This window comes from Clupea harengus, chromosome 13 (assembly GCF_900700415.2).
Source record: "Clupea harengus chromosome 13, Ch_v2.0.2, whole genome shotgun sequence".
Taxonomy (NCBI): Eukaryota; Metazoa; Chordata; class Actinopteri; order Clupeiformes; family Clupeidae; genus Clupea; species Clupea harengus.
The window spans coordinates 4,506,781-4,520,786 of record NC_045164.1 but is presented as its reverse complement, the minus strand read 5'-3'; the positions used below and the strand labels follow the sequence as shown (position 1 = coordinate 4,520,786).

The window sequence follows — 14,006 nt, the reverse complement described above, 5'->3', positions numbered from 1 at the left end:
CCACTCTGTAGCCACATGTTATGCGTATAATATTATGCCTGTGTTCATCCTGGACCACAGAGACATGCGGTATATCTTGGGATCTTGTGTGTTGCCATGGCTACCACTCATCAAATTGCTGGATGTTCCAATGCGATCCTGCAGCTGCGGATGCAAATGAAGCACATTTTCCCTGTTTGCTCTACATCAACCAAAGGCGTCGTTTTCTCAGGTTGTTATTCCAGCAGGTCAGAGATTCACTTGTGGTGTCAACATCTGACATCTTGTTTGTCTCTCATTATAAAGGTCTTAACAGAGAGATAGAGAGAGAGAGAAAGAAAGACAGAGAGAGAGAGAGATAGAGAGAAAGAGAGAGACACAGGCAGGCACCTACGTGTTGCTAACAAGCAAAGAATATTCACTGCCGTCTTTTTATACTCTGAATTCCATCTTTACATGTTTGCGCTCCATCACTGCTACATGTGTTTACACGCGTCGTATGTGTAGCCTTCAGGCTAGATCATGTGCTTGCAAAAACAAAAAAACAAAAAGATCCACTTAGTTCCAAGTGACTGGGTCTGTAGCATCGTGCTCTTAAGGAGATGAATTGTTTAATGTTGTTTGCTGCTAGCGGTCCAGCTCTTGTCTAGCTTACTTTGCAGTATTTGCTGTTTATAATGCCTGATTTGTTTGTCTAGGCCAGTTCATTATAGCCGTGAGGGATGTTTGGGCTGCTCCCCGCCCAGGACACTCACTCATGCTGGGAGCATCACAGCAACCATATTGCTCCCTCATGCTCTTTTGACTTGTAGTGTAGATTGGCTGGACCTACAGTGACTATATATGAGTCAGTCAATAAGAATCAACTGCCCACCTTTTGCAGAGATGAGCCCCCACATTCCCACACCATTCCACCGTGTTAAGGTTTAGTTGTCCACCGCTCACGGACTTTGGTTCAGCTGGTAGTTTAGCGGAGTGATTTGTGTAGGTTAGTAGTTCCTGCCTAGGTCACGAAAACATTGCAAAAATGAGTACCAGTAATGTTGTTTTTTTTCCCCTCCGCGATTGTAATTAACTGTTGAATCTGATTTGGAGCTCCGGCAGCGTATTCGATCGGGTGGAGCGGCTGGAGGTTGAGATTGAAAGCTCCGGGTAGTGGATCGGGCAGAAGGAGAGGTCAGTCAGTCAGCAGGCATCAGGCAGGCCACCGCTGGTCACTGCTTAGCCCAAGATGAATTGAGACAAGGGCCATTATTGGAACCCCTTGAACCCCTTTAGTGGGCTTCTTTATTTTTATTTTTTTTAACTAGACTCCTGGAGGGTAATGGAAGCCATTTCCATTGTTTTTGCGTTGGCTGTGTGTTTTGAGATGGAGTGACTCACAATAATTGAATCTTTTTCAGAAAACACCAAAAACATCTATGAACCACAGGTAATATTCCATAACCAGAGAGAAGTGAATAATCCCAAATGGTGAATAAGCCTAGCAAAGATTCAAATAATATTTGGAAACTTTGGTTGTTTTGGCGTTTACCTTGATTCATTCCTTTTTTTATGCTTCCAAGTTCAACGCATACCAGCATATGACCAGCAAGCAAAGTGTGGGACAGTGCAAAGTGAATGACAGGGAAGGAAATTGACATAAAATGGCTACTTTTTTGATCAAACGCTGAGCGCAGCTATTAAATGAGGGCACCATATGCGTTCATTCAAGTCCAAGAAGTAAGACACGTTCTCTAATCGGGCGCATCAGGCTGTGCAAACGGAGACAGACAGTCTTGTCACCGATCTGGAAGGAATAAGAGGAAGAGGCCCAAACTCTATTACTCTATACTATTAATATAGACTTTTTGTCTCTTATATAAAATGTAGTGAGACTGTATAAATATACTGCCTCAACACATAAAATCAGACTTCTCATCTGTTCCCTAGCAACCTCTCACATTGTATTACATGCATGCTGGAAGACACGTTTTCATGTCTTCCTGTACACAGACAAAAATCAATTTTCATTATGCCTGTATGAAGAGGATTGCTCTTTGATATTGCTCAGAATGGCTGGTGTCAGTCAAGACCCGACTCCATTAATGCAGAGAGGAAGTGCCTCTCAGACTCCTGTAAGGAATCTAAGTGTCTTTGAGTGGATTCAGACACAGTTCCGTGACTCTTGAATGAGTGTAAGGTAAACAAATGGCAGATATTCAATCACATTTGTTGTTGAAGTTGCAGCCTGCCATTGGTGTCGAAAGCAGACATTTTCCCGTTTCCCAAAAATGCTCTTTGAAAACCGTACCTGCTGCATTCAAAATGGACACAATTCTCTTTGGTGGCTGTTTTACATCATTTGAAACTTTAGTTTTCAAAGTTTTCTTGTGACATAGCCTTTTGTCAAACCACCTGCTCTGAGAGGTATTTAGTAACTTAAGCAAATGTCAGTGATCCTGAATTCCTTTGAAAGAGGTGATGCATCGCTCAAAGTTCACATTGACGGCATTCAGTGAGGCAAAATTATAACGAAGACTGGCCTTGTAGTTTTAGCTTTCCTACAAACTACTGAAACTTCTTTTTGGCGCTTCAGTAATGAACCTCTTCCTGATGCAAGTTTGAAATGCTGTCTTTGTGGGTTAGGGTTAGCACAAATGTATAATTTCCTCAACAGAAAATTTTTGTTAAGATTTGCTCTCTCTAGGTACCACATCTTTGTCCTGTATAATTGAGGCAAAATCCTGAATGCCCTGAATGTCTGAGTATTTAATTAGGAGCATTTAGCACAATAAGTCTAGCAGCAGGAACACATCAAAACATTTGTTGTCTTTAGTGCAGTGCATCGAAGGAACACTGAAGCACCCAGGCCTCCACCCTCCCTTGGACCCCAAATGGCAGTCGAGCGGGTTGATTGGGAAACACAGAGATGGAGCACGAATCATGCTGTCTACGGTGTAAAGGCAGGCAGGGGTGGCAGGAACACCACAAGCCCAAAGCTCAGTTTCATATTGAGTCAACGAATATTTGCTCTATATCTATCTAATATCTGGTATACTTTATTGGATTTTATTCGTGTGTGTATTTTACATCTCTTAACAAAGAGTGACACCTTTGGTATATCTAATTATACTTTGGATCTTCCTCCTCTACTGTTTTAGAAATAGTTGAATATCAATCGTCATTTTTTCCCCCCTTTTTAAAAGACTATTTTTATTCTCCTGCTCCAATTTAGCGGTTAACATTCAAGATTTGCCTCACTGTGCACTTTCTTGGTGATGCCTTTTGATTCATCGACCTTTGATTAGCATTCAATTTAATTGATCAGTGACTCCGGCAGCAACTTCCAAACGATCAGCCTCAAAATAAAGTCACTCGATTGGAGACTGCTGGCTTCTCGTCGCGAGCGCTGCCAAGAGTCTTAATGAATCTCTTCAACTCGTCATTCTAGGAGCGCTGGCTTGGATCTAGAGTAGCTATAACCATATCTCTCTCTCTCTCTTTCTCTCTCACTCTCTCACTCTCTCACACACACACACACACACACACGCGCACACACACACACGCACACACACACACACACACACACACACACACACTCCTCAGCCACCACTGTCAAATGTGTTCTCTTCCCAAATCCCTTATTGGCTATGAAAGAGCTCCAATTATGGGGTGAAGAATTACAATGGGGTAGATGATTAATGAAGAGTTTAATTAATAAAGTTGGCATGCCTGCTCTGGCCCCATCCCATGGAGTGCAGGCCTGCTTGGTTGTGTCGCCTTTGTACACAACAGGGAAAGATGACAGGCACGCAACACACAACTCAGACCATGTTTTTTAATCTTTCCGTGGCACAAAACCATTTGAAGTGGCTCTTAGAGGTGTCTTTATTGTGTGTGTGTGTGTGCGTTTGCGTGTGCGTGCGTGTGTTTACTTTCAAGTAAACGAATACATTGGAGTCATGCTGCTCGTTTCCCAAACTTTTCTCTCTCTCTCTCTCTCTCTCTCTCTCTCTCTCTCTCTCTCTCTCTCTCTCTCTCTCTCTCTCTCTCTCTCTCTCTCTCCCGCTCTTTTTGAACCCACTGGATATCTCCCGTCTATGCATTCAGCCCACTCATGGCTCTCAGACAATGAAAGCGAAACCTGAGTCGGAGAGAGCAGGATGGCATTCTCCTGGGATTCTGATGTTTTCATTTTGGAGAGGAGAGGAGAGGAGGGGTTGGGCACCGCATCCAGTCCTGGCAGAGCAGAGGAGAGGAGAGGAGAGGAATGATAAAAGTGTCAGTGATAGTGGGGAGAGTGCTTTTTAGCGAGGACAGCGGAATACAAAAACAAGCCCAAAACAGCAGCACTGAATGCTGAAAAGAAGGAAATGGAATGGAGGGGAAAACAAGGCGTGCTCCGCAGTCTAAAAATGCGACCCCGGCCCCCAAAAAGATGTTTGGCGGAGCCCCGCTACCTTTCTCTGTGGTGTATGGTACAACACTAGTGCAGTGCCAGGGCTGGTGTACCAGACAAGACCAGTGCAACCACATGAATAATTCTACAGTGAGGAGAGAGAGAGAGAGAGAGAGAGAGAGTGAGATAGAGAAAGAGAGAAAGAAAGAGAAAGCATGTAGAGGGAGACAGAGGCCTTCTGAGAAGAAGCTGGAATCACCCAAGAGGGCTTCTTTTCTTTTCACTGTCTGTCTCTGTCTCGCTCCCTCTGTCTCGCTCTCTCTGTGAAGGTGAAGCAGGTCAGTGGTGTACACGGTAATCTGTTTAGGCAGACCACTGTAGAGGACCATCTGTGAGTGCTAGGCCTGTAACCCAGGTGAGCAGCTGGAGAGGCCCAGATGGTGGGGGCTGGGCTGGGGGTGGAGGGAGGGGGTGCAGGGAGGGGGGGCAGGTTTGGCCACTGCTTGTTCTCGCTGTCACCTGGAACTGGAGATCTCTCCGGAGAGTGTACTGGCCCATTGCTATCTCTCTCATCAAAGCCGTGTGACACAAGCATGACCCGCTTACGGGTGTATTGTCTGCCGAACGGAAGAGCAGTGGTGCAAAGACACACACGTGTGTGGCAGTGAGTGTGTATCTTATCAGATGAGTGATGTAGTATTTTTAATATCCATGGCATGGCATCCTTGAGACAGAAATCTAAACAAAGTCCTTAAATTAGTTTGTTTGTTATTTGCTGTTACGTAGACTTTATTTCCACTGAGACTGGTGCTTTATTGAGTTAAGCCTCTGTAAGCCAAGGTTGTTGTGCTCAGGATGTGACATTTGTGACAAATATACTAATGATCAAACAAACCTAATCTAATACCCTAGTTTCCATACATACCATCACAACACACACCGAACGTTCATCAGCTCCATGTCCACATGCAGACATTTGTACCTTCTGTCTGTCCACACACACACACACACACACACACACACACACACACACACACACACACACACACACACACACACACACACACAATCACCTTCATTGATGCTCAGTCCCCCATGATTGATGCAATCAACCCCTCTGTCATTAGGCTTTTTTTCTGTGGAGGTAATTATCTGAGTGCGAGATTCCCTGGAGGTGGTGCGTATTATACCGTGTGTTGTCTTTATTTCCTATAATGATCTCATTATGATTAACAATCAAGAAAAGTGTTGCCGCAGAGTGCAAATGGCTGGTACCAGTGTGCGCTGCTTACCACTATTATATGACCGTTTAATCACTCAAGAGTTCATTCTTATCCGAATTTGCTGGCAGGCTTCTGTTTTTTTTTTTTTTTTTTTGTCACAGGATCAGGAAGTGTGGTGTTCAGCCATTCCGATGTATTAAACAAATAGTCAGAAAAGCACGTGTCCCCGACAGCACCCGTCCCCAAAATCGCTTGTAAAGCGTGCTGCTTTCTGTCGATACCTCAACAGGCAGTATTTTTATGATTATATGATGTTACTGGACATATTAGATACAAGAGAGTAGTATCTAATCCTTAGTTGCACACAATATTAACACAAACATATTCCCTGAGTTGTCTGAAGGTCTTTTTGGATGGCCGCCACGAGCATCCTTCACCACTATAAACCAGTTCTTTTTTTTTTTTTTTTGTGAATCCTTTTTTTTTTTTTTGCCTTGAACCTTGAGAGAGCTGGCCTCACTGAGTGGGGTGCATTAGTGCAGGAAGAGCATGGAAGAACTCTTGTGAGTGTTTTTGAGCTCAAGAGTTCCATTCAAGGTTGATGAGAAATCCAAACAGAGAAAACCTACGTCACAAAACAGACATGCCTGGAATCACCATCAGTAGTTCATGGTCTGGGCAACTAAACTAAGGTAGTTAACAGGGCTCTGGAAACCCAGGAGCATCTTGAGATGTTCTTGTGGATAATGAGCAAAAATTGATTTATGGATTAATGGTTTGGAAAGACTATCTAGTAGTTTCAAGTTTGTCACAGCCAACTAAATCTGTGCAGTAGCATCTTAGTCTATTAATGACAGATGCCTGAGATCTTCCTTCCCTCGAATTCCCAATATAATTCTTCATATCAGCGTTCAGCCAGGGTTAATCCTGTGTGGATTCTTTTAGTATGGAAGGGTTATTGGACTCAGTTTCTTGACTACGAAAGATACAAAGCCTAAAAACGAAATCTACTGAAACGAAATATACAGACTGTATATAATGCCATCCTGGGTTGCAGCCCAGGTCCAATCTAAATTGCCACTACCTGGGTGTGACCAGCGTCGACTGGCTTGGTCTGAATTGATTAAACAGGCGTTACGCTTTTGTCAGGTTGTTAGTCTGAAAAGGATGTGAGAGTGCTGTTGATGTCCTCTCCCCTCCACTTCCAACACTGCGATTTGTCTGTTGGTGTTCGTCATACATGCTTAAGCTTGTGGTGTTGTGTTTCTGTGTATCTGTGTGTGTGTGTGTGTATCTGTGTGTGATTGTGTGTGATTGTGTGTGTGTGTGTGTCTGTTTGTCTGTGTGTGTCTGTGTGTGTCTGTGTGTGTGTGTCTGTGTGTGTCTGTGTGTGTCTGTGTGTGTGTCTGTATGTGGTGTTTTCTTTGCCCACACACAGCTTCACCTCTCATGTTTGGCCGTATCCCCCCCCCATCCCTTAGGCCCTCTGCATCACAGACCATCACCGAAAGCCTGGAGTCATGGGCCACTCTCTCATCCCAGTCATAGATACAGCAGCCCCTCAGACACAGTGGATAATACTCTCTACTCATTATTTCTTTTCTCCTCTAGCTTCCCAAATAACCTGAAGCGTTTGTGCCTTCTATTCAGATGTCTAGTGAGTCGTTTTTATGCCGTTTGGCGTTGAAGAAAAGCGGCCTGGGCTGTTAAATAGAGGCTTTGCTCGCTGAATGCTGCCACTATCTTTCCTCGTGGTCCCCTTTGGGCTTGGAGCACTCGTGTGCACACACCAACAGTGTGTGCTGGGAAAAGGCACACACACACACACACACACACACACACAGAGAGAGAGAGAGAGAGAGAGAGAGAGAGAGAGAGGCACACACACACACACACACACACACACACACACACACACACACACAGACACACAGACACAAACATGCATATCTTTACAAATGACAAGCTGTCTGCTCGCAGTGCAGTAATCACTAGCACGTCATGCTGTCGTGTCAATCCAGGCATATCTCTGTCAGGTTAATGGAATGAAGTAACCATTGAGCATGTCAGACGTCTCAGCTTTAATAAATGTGTTGATTTAGTTTATGTGTGTGCATGTACGTGTGTGTGTGTGTGTGTGTGTATACGTGTGTGTGTGTGTGTGTGTGTGTTGAAACACCCCCCGCCCCCCCATGCTTGCTCTTGGTGAAGACGTCCACAGTAACACTTCTCACTTCCTCCTACCCCCCCCCCAGCATGCGCTTCCTTGAATTAAACATGGAGGTGAACACGGGATGTGTTCCCCTCTTGGCCAGCAGCAGCACGGGTTCAAGGGGGGTGAGGCTCGATCCTCGGTAACAGGGACACAAGTTTCCTCTTAACCTCGCGTGCAGCGTCTTTGTCTCTTCTTGTCCGACGTGACAGGTCCTAGCTCGGGGGGGGGGGGGGGGGGGGGTGCCGTGGCGCTCTCTCCGGTGATGTTAACAGACTCAACCCGGGGCTTAAGTGGGGGGCCGGGGTGTCATTAGCACGCACCCGTAGCGCGGCTGCTGCGCCAATTACACAAGGTGCCGTGGTGGCAATTGCTTTGCAATGCCTCACAGTAAACATTCACGCCGTTCCTCTCCACATGGGATTGTCCTTTGTCTCTTGCCAGCGTTCGGCAGCAAGGGAGTAAAGCTGTGTGTTTTAATGCTTTAGTCCCTACATATTGAGAATTCACTGTAGGTGAATGCACCATGGCTCAAAATGGCGTCTGTTTTTTGGACTGGACAGGTTTCATCCAGTTGCGGCACCCTTGCCCCTGGCTCTTAAGTTAGCAGTTATCTTTATTGGCAATAATAATTATATTTTGCATGACCTTGTTCTCTCAGTTCAAGGCATTAGATGAAGACTGGCATTTTGGCAGGGATATTGACCGCCACATAACACAAGGAAAGTAAGAGTATTAAAAGACTGAAATTCGTCAAGCAAAGGTGAGGTGGGTTCAGTACGGCAGACTCTAACATCTAAAAAAAAAAAAAAGTCTTTGAGAACTTGGAAGCAGTGTGTCATTTAGTAATTGTGATATGCCAAAAAAATTAAATCAGAAAATTACCGAAGAGATGTGGTCCCCATACAGACACACACACACACACACACACACACACACACACACACACACACACACACACACACACACACACACACCCCAACCAATACAAAATCTAATGTGCCTCGGGGTATTAAATTAAATATTTCAGTGCCTGGTTCAACTGACAGAAAAGAGACGAAGCACAAGGGAGCACAAAGCTCATTGAGAGCAGAAACCCATTCAGAGGAAGTTCAGAGTTTAATGCCATCGCTGGAGACAAAAGAGGAAATTGACTCCATATGAATAATCTGGCATTCTGGCACTGTTTTGCGGCATCCTCATCCCAAACCCTGGGATATCCATTTACAGTATGCGAGTGAGCAGCTTCGTCATCACCTTACATTTGCACAGCGGATAAGGGTCTGGGACCTAATCACCTCTCACTTTCTAATTGACTTTTTAAAATCCCAGTCATATCATACCATGTGGGAGGCCTCAATGTTTCATTGGGTAATTCGTCGGTCACTTACCGACAGTATTTCCTCAGTCATGTGCATGTGATCTTTTTTACTTGTGCATCATTGGTCGGTTGACTGACAACATCGTCAAAATCTGCTGTGTCATTGACTCTGCTCATCCCTCTCTCTCTCTCTCTCTTTCTCTCTCTCTCTCTTTCTCTCTCCCTTTCTTTCTCCCTCTCTCTCCCCCCATTAGCTTTTGCATTATCCCCATGATTTTAGCAGATGCCGCCGCCGGAGTAATTAATGACGGGAGCCGGTCCCACGGGGCCACTCAGTAACGGCGACATCCGGATGCCTCCCTAATAGCATTAATCGCTCACAGACTAGAACCGCCCCACCCCCACCCCCACCCCCAACCCCACCCCTCCACCCCAAAACAGAAGAAACAACATCACATATCTAGCACTGTCATGGGGTGCACTGCCATTCTGAACACGTTTGAGAGAAACAGAAAAACAGCCCCTCTTACTGACTCACTCAGACAGACATTCTAGACTGAATTGAAATATCTCAAGTTTGAAATTAGGGTTGATGCTTCTTTCTGAAGTGCAGAGGATGGGCCCACAGCAAAGGTCTGTGTTTATATCATAAAATACTGTATGTTCTCAGTCTGGCTTGTAATGAGTGGAAATGTCAAATATAGCCTCAAATAGGCTCCCTGATTTCCTCCATAAAATTAGTTTAGGGTCACAATAACTAAAGTGGCTCCCTGATTTCCTCCACAAAATTAATTTAAAGCCACAAGTGCCTCCCCTACGGGTTCCATGGTCAATTTTCTTCTACAGTTCGCTACATGTATTTTTTTCTCTGAAGACTGAGCCCAGCAGCTCGTCAATTTGTGTAGACCTTTAGGAAGTCAAAATCTAGTAGAACAGCTGAAAACATCCACCCTCCATCCCCCCATCTAACAGAGGACCTCTGGGCCACTTCAAGTGATGAGGCCGGGTCTCGGAGGAGACTGAGGCAAGCAGGACTGCCACCACTGCTCCTGCTCCTGCCCCTGCCCCGGCTCTCCCTGTCCTCATGTGACTGATTCTCCCCATTACGACAAGACAGTCTGCCAGAGGAGATGAAAAGGGCATGCTGGGATATCAGCGTCAGCGCTAATCGGCCCTAATGGCTCCGGTGACGCCGCTGCTGTCGCCACTGTCGCCGCCACCGCCACCGCCCGTCCTCCTCAAGCGGAGGAGCCTCGAGCCGACGCCACACAGACTCCAGGGTGCACACTTCCTCCCCTCTCCACACCAGTCCTCTCTTTTCACATTCACCAAAGAGAGAGAGAGCCTCTCTGCCTATGCTTGTTGCTGATGTGCTGAAAGGGGGGGGGGGGGTGTAAGTGTTGGTCAATCTTCTGGACTGAGCAGCGATTTTACCAGCTGCCTCCCTCCATCCATCCATCCCTCCCTCCATCCGCTGGTTGAAATGCAGAGCAGAGGAGCTCTCCCTAGGTTGTGCATTGGTGGGCCTGCTGGACTTGAGGCTGGGTGAGGGAGTCCTCTCGAGCACATAAAAATAAGCCCCATGGTCATCGTATGCCCAGGAAAGAAAGCGCTAGAAGCAGCATACTAATGCCCACGCTTATGGTAATGCTTGGCATATTTAGTGCTTTTTATTTTGGGCGGGCGAGGGAGGGGCGGAGTTTGGGGCAGAAGGTTTATGTTAAGAGTCAACCTACATGCGGCGTTACATTTGTCTTGCAATGCAGTCGTGATTAATAATTCATCTCTGAAATATACAAGTCTGATAGTTTCATTACTTTAATTAATCAGCCTCATGCTTTATTCATGACGTCTCCCTACTTGGGTTAGGATGAGCCATGGCATTATGAAAAATAGCAGTTGTCACGTTGAGTTCAAGTGCACATTATTTAGGTTTAAGGTTGGTATTATACAAACACTCACACCTTTTCTCCTCCTCTGTTATTACCATCTCTAAACCTGTAATCTCAGTTTGCCCCTAAGATTGGTTTTGACATTGGGAAATTTGTAATGTTTATTTTCTTCTTTTTTTCTTCTTCTCTAGATCAGTGCACAGTGACGAGATCATACCTTTTCCTGCACAAGTTCTGGTTCTTCAGCACCATCTACTACTTTGGTAACTGGGCGTTTATCGGGGTGAGTATAAGACGGCGGGGGTTTGAGGGGTTCCCACTGTGGGGTATGAGCGTTCATGTTTACACATGCTGTAGCAGAAGAGCTGAATGGCCGGCCTGATCAAAGGTAAGAAACACTGGTCATGGGGTTGAGTTCAAACAAGAACCTTAGCTTCACTTTCCCTGAGTGAGGTATCGAAGTTATAACCATGACAATATGGAACCTCAAAGGAGCCCGTAACACAAACACAAACACAAACGCACACACGCACACACACACAAACGCACACACGCACACACACAGGGGGTTGGAGTGGGGGTTTGACCCTGCCTGTTTCAGCACATTAGTGTCCATTTAACTTCCATGAAAAGTATCATGTCGTTAACCTGTAGATTTTCTTGAGTTTTATGAATTCTCGCAGCAGTGCGATTCACAAGTTGTATAGGTTAAGTGCTCTGTTGTCATGGAAAGGACGACTCTCTTTACTAACCTGATTGTAGAATTGGACCCCGTGATAATGAATCTCACCAAACCAGCAAACGTACAGTTCCAGACTCATCACCACACCATCGCCATTCACACTTTGTCAGGTCAGAGTCTAAGGGGAAGGTTGTTGGCAGCAAACCGTTTTCCCTGTTCCGTGTAATTGCGGTGATTGCTGGCACAGTACGGCAGGCACCATCAACCTAGTCTTGTTTGGATGCACCTTTCTTGTCAACAATTTTCCCGAGCAGTCCCGCTCCTCATCATCATAATATGAGGAGAAAGACCAGAGAATGAAGGCTCTAATTAAATGACAAGTGAGCTAAAAACAAGATGAGAAAGAAGAAAATGAAATCAAGGCCCTAACAGTGGCAGATGTAATGAAGGCACAATCATGTGAGAAGCCAGGTGTTAATTATGCTTCAAGATTGCTTTCAGACATCCCAACAATGCGTGGCTCTGGGCTCTTCCACCTGAGAGCACTGGAGACTGAGAGCCACGTCCCGCTCTAACTCGGGCCACCACCCTTAGCACAACACATCGTCCAACAGCAGACACTCAGAGAGGAGCAGTGCAGTGGATGGAGTTTTGATTGAACAGTCTATTTTGAAGTTGACCCGCAGAATAGGGTGGACATCAGGGCGTATTGTTCTCAGGCTGGTGTTGCGGTTTTACTGAATACTGCAGCGTTTCAATTGTGTGCTGTGTCATTATGAGTTCTAAAGGGTGGTTTTTTTTGTAGGGGAGTCGAAGCCAGGCTTTGTTTCTTGCACATTGGTATTCAGGTTGTTTTTAATGCAATCTTTTTAGCATTTTTGCACATTTAGCAGTCAGCAGTGGGTGGTACAGTGGGATTGTTTTTGGCTGTGTGATCTGTTTTACCAGGGAATTAAATCTCCTCAAAAGAGCTCCCCCTTCATTCAGCCCCTCTATTGACTAGTCCTACTCTTGTGTCTTTAGTTTGTCTTTCAAGTCCCCAACTCTTCTTGATCACGATTCTCCTCTCATATCAGGTGTTTCTCATCGGCCTGACGGTCTCCTGCTGCAAGGGGAAGAAGTCGGTGATTGAGGGAGAGGTGGAGGCGGACGACTCCGACGTGAGTGATGATGACTACTGAGGGAGGCAGGGATGGAGGGAGGAAGAGGAGGGAAGGGGAGGAGGAGGAGAGACAAGCAGCTTTTTTCATTGCCCAGATCAGACGGTACCCATACCAGGGCCATGCTGACAGGGTTTGCACACTGGATCTGCTCTTATTAGGCACAAATCATTTGAAATGAGACAAGTGGGTAGTTGTCTCCACTGCTGTAATCTTAATAAAGTAATGCTTTTGTTTGTTTAGGTTTTTTTAATTAGTTTGTTACTGACATCGACATGCGTTTTGCGACTGACACAATTCCAGAAATCCTGAATGTGGTCTTTTCTGTCTTAAAGGGTTCTTCTTCTGTTCCATAACAACTCCATTCTAATTCAGAGTTTATGTATTAACCGATTGAAGTGTTCAACTTCTCTTCACTTGCCAGTGGGCCGCATGTTCTATTTCAGTCTCATCAGGACCAATGACCAGCAGTTGATGCTCTAGGTCTCCAAATATGTTTTGGTTGAAAACCAAACATAGAGCGGAATTTTAATCTTGCACTTTGAGATTTAGGCATTGGTAATCGTGTTCGATTTGAGAACTTTAAGTATAAGCAGGATGTTGTTGTTTGATGAGGTACTTCAGAGTTTTCTATATAAATATATATATGAAAAATATAAAAAATACAAAAGTACTTGGTGGAGCGTTCTTTGTCTCCACAGCACTCTTTATGTCTGTGTTATTTATTCGAATTGCCTGTTTCTCTCACTGTACATTTCTGGAGGTATGTTGAAGGAGTCTTTCGGGTTTGTAACATATATCTTGTACCACAACCAGATTTAGTAATCTTAATTTTGTGATGGAAATGATGTGAAATTTTATTTTACAAATTATACAAATGAAGTGGATTAGTTTTGAATAAACATTCATCTCAGATTCATGGAGTCATAAATATTTTGTTTGTTTGTTTGTTTTTAACAAAAGTTGGTATTGTGTACTTGTACAATGTTGGATTACCTTTTATTTAATATCCATATTTTACAGGAAATGCTAAATGATACTTCACTACATTCACACACACACTCACGTTCCCCTAACAGCAATTTCATCACCCGGGGAAAAGCACTCTGACACTGTGGTAATTGTCACACCGGAACAGCCTGGCTCACCTTAGAAT

General features: G+C 44.9%; 1 protein-coding gene across 1 annotated transcript in view; it reads left to right on the top strand.

Annotated features, from left to right (window-relative positions):
• Positions 1-13,765, top strand: part of lmbrd1 (LMBR1 domain containing 1) — a 71,731-nt gene extending 57,966 nt beyond the window's left edge. The window contains exons 15-16 of the mRNA XM_012817107.3: positions 11,200-11,291; positions 12,767-13,765. Of these exons, the coding sequence (XP_012672561.1) occupies positions 11,200-11,291; positions 12,767-12,871 (197 nt within the window). The 3' untranslated portion in view covers positions 12,872-13,765. The remainder of the gene's footprint in view (positions 1-11,199; positions 11,292-12,766) is intronic.
• The last annotated feature ends 241 nt before the right edge of the window (positions 13,766-14,006 follow it).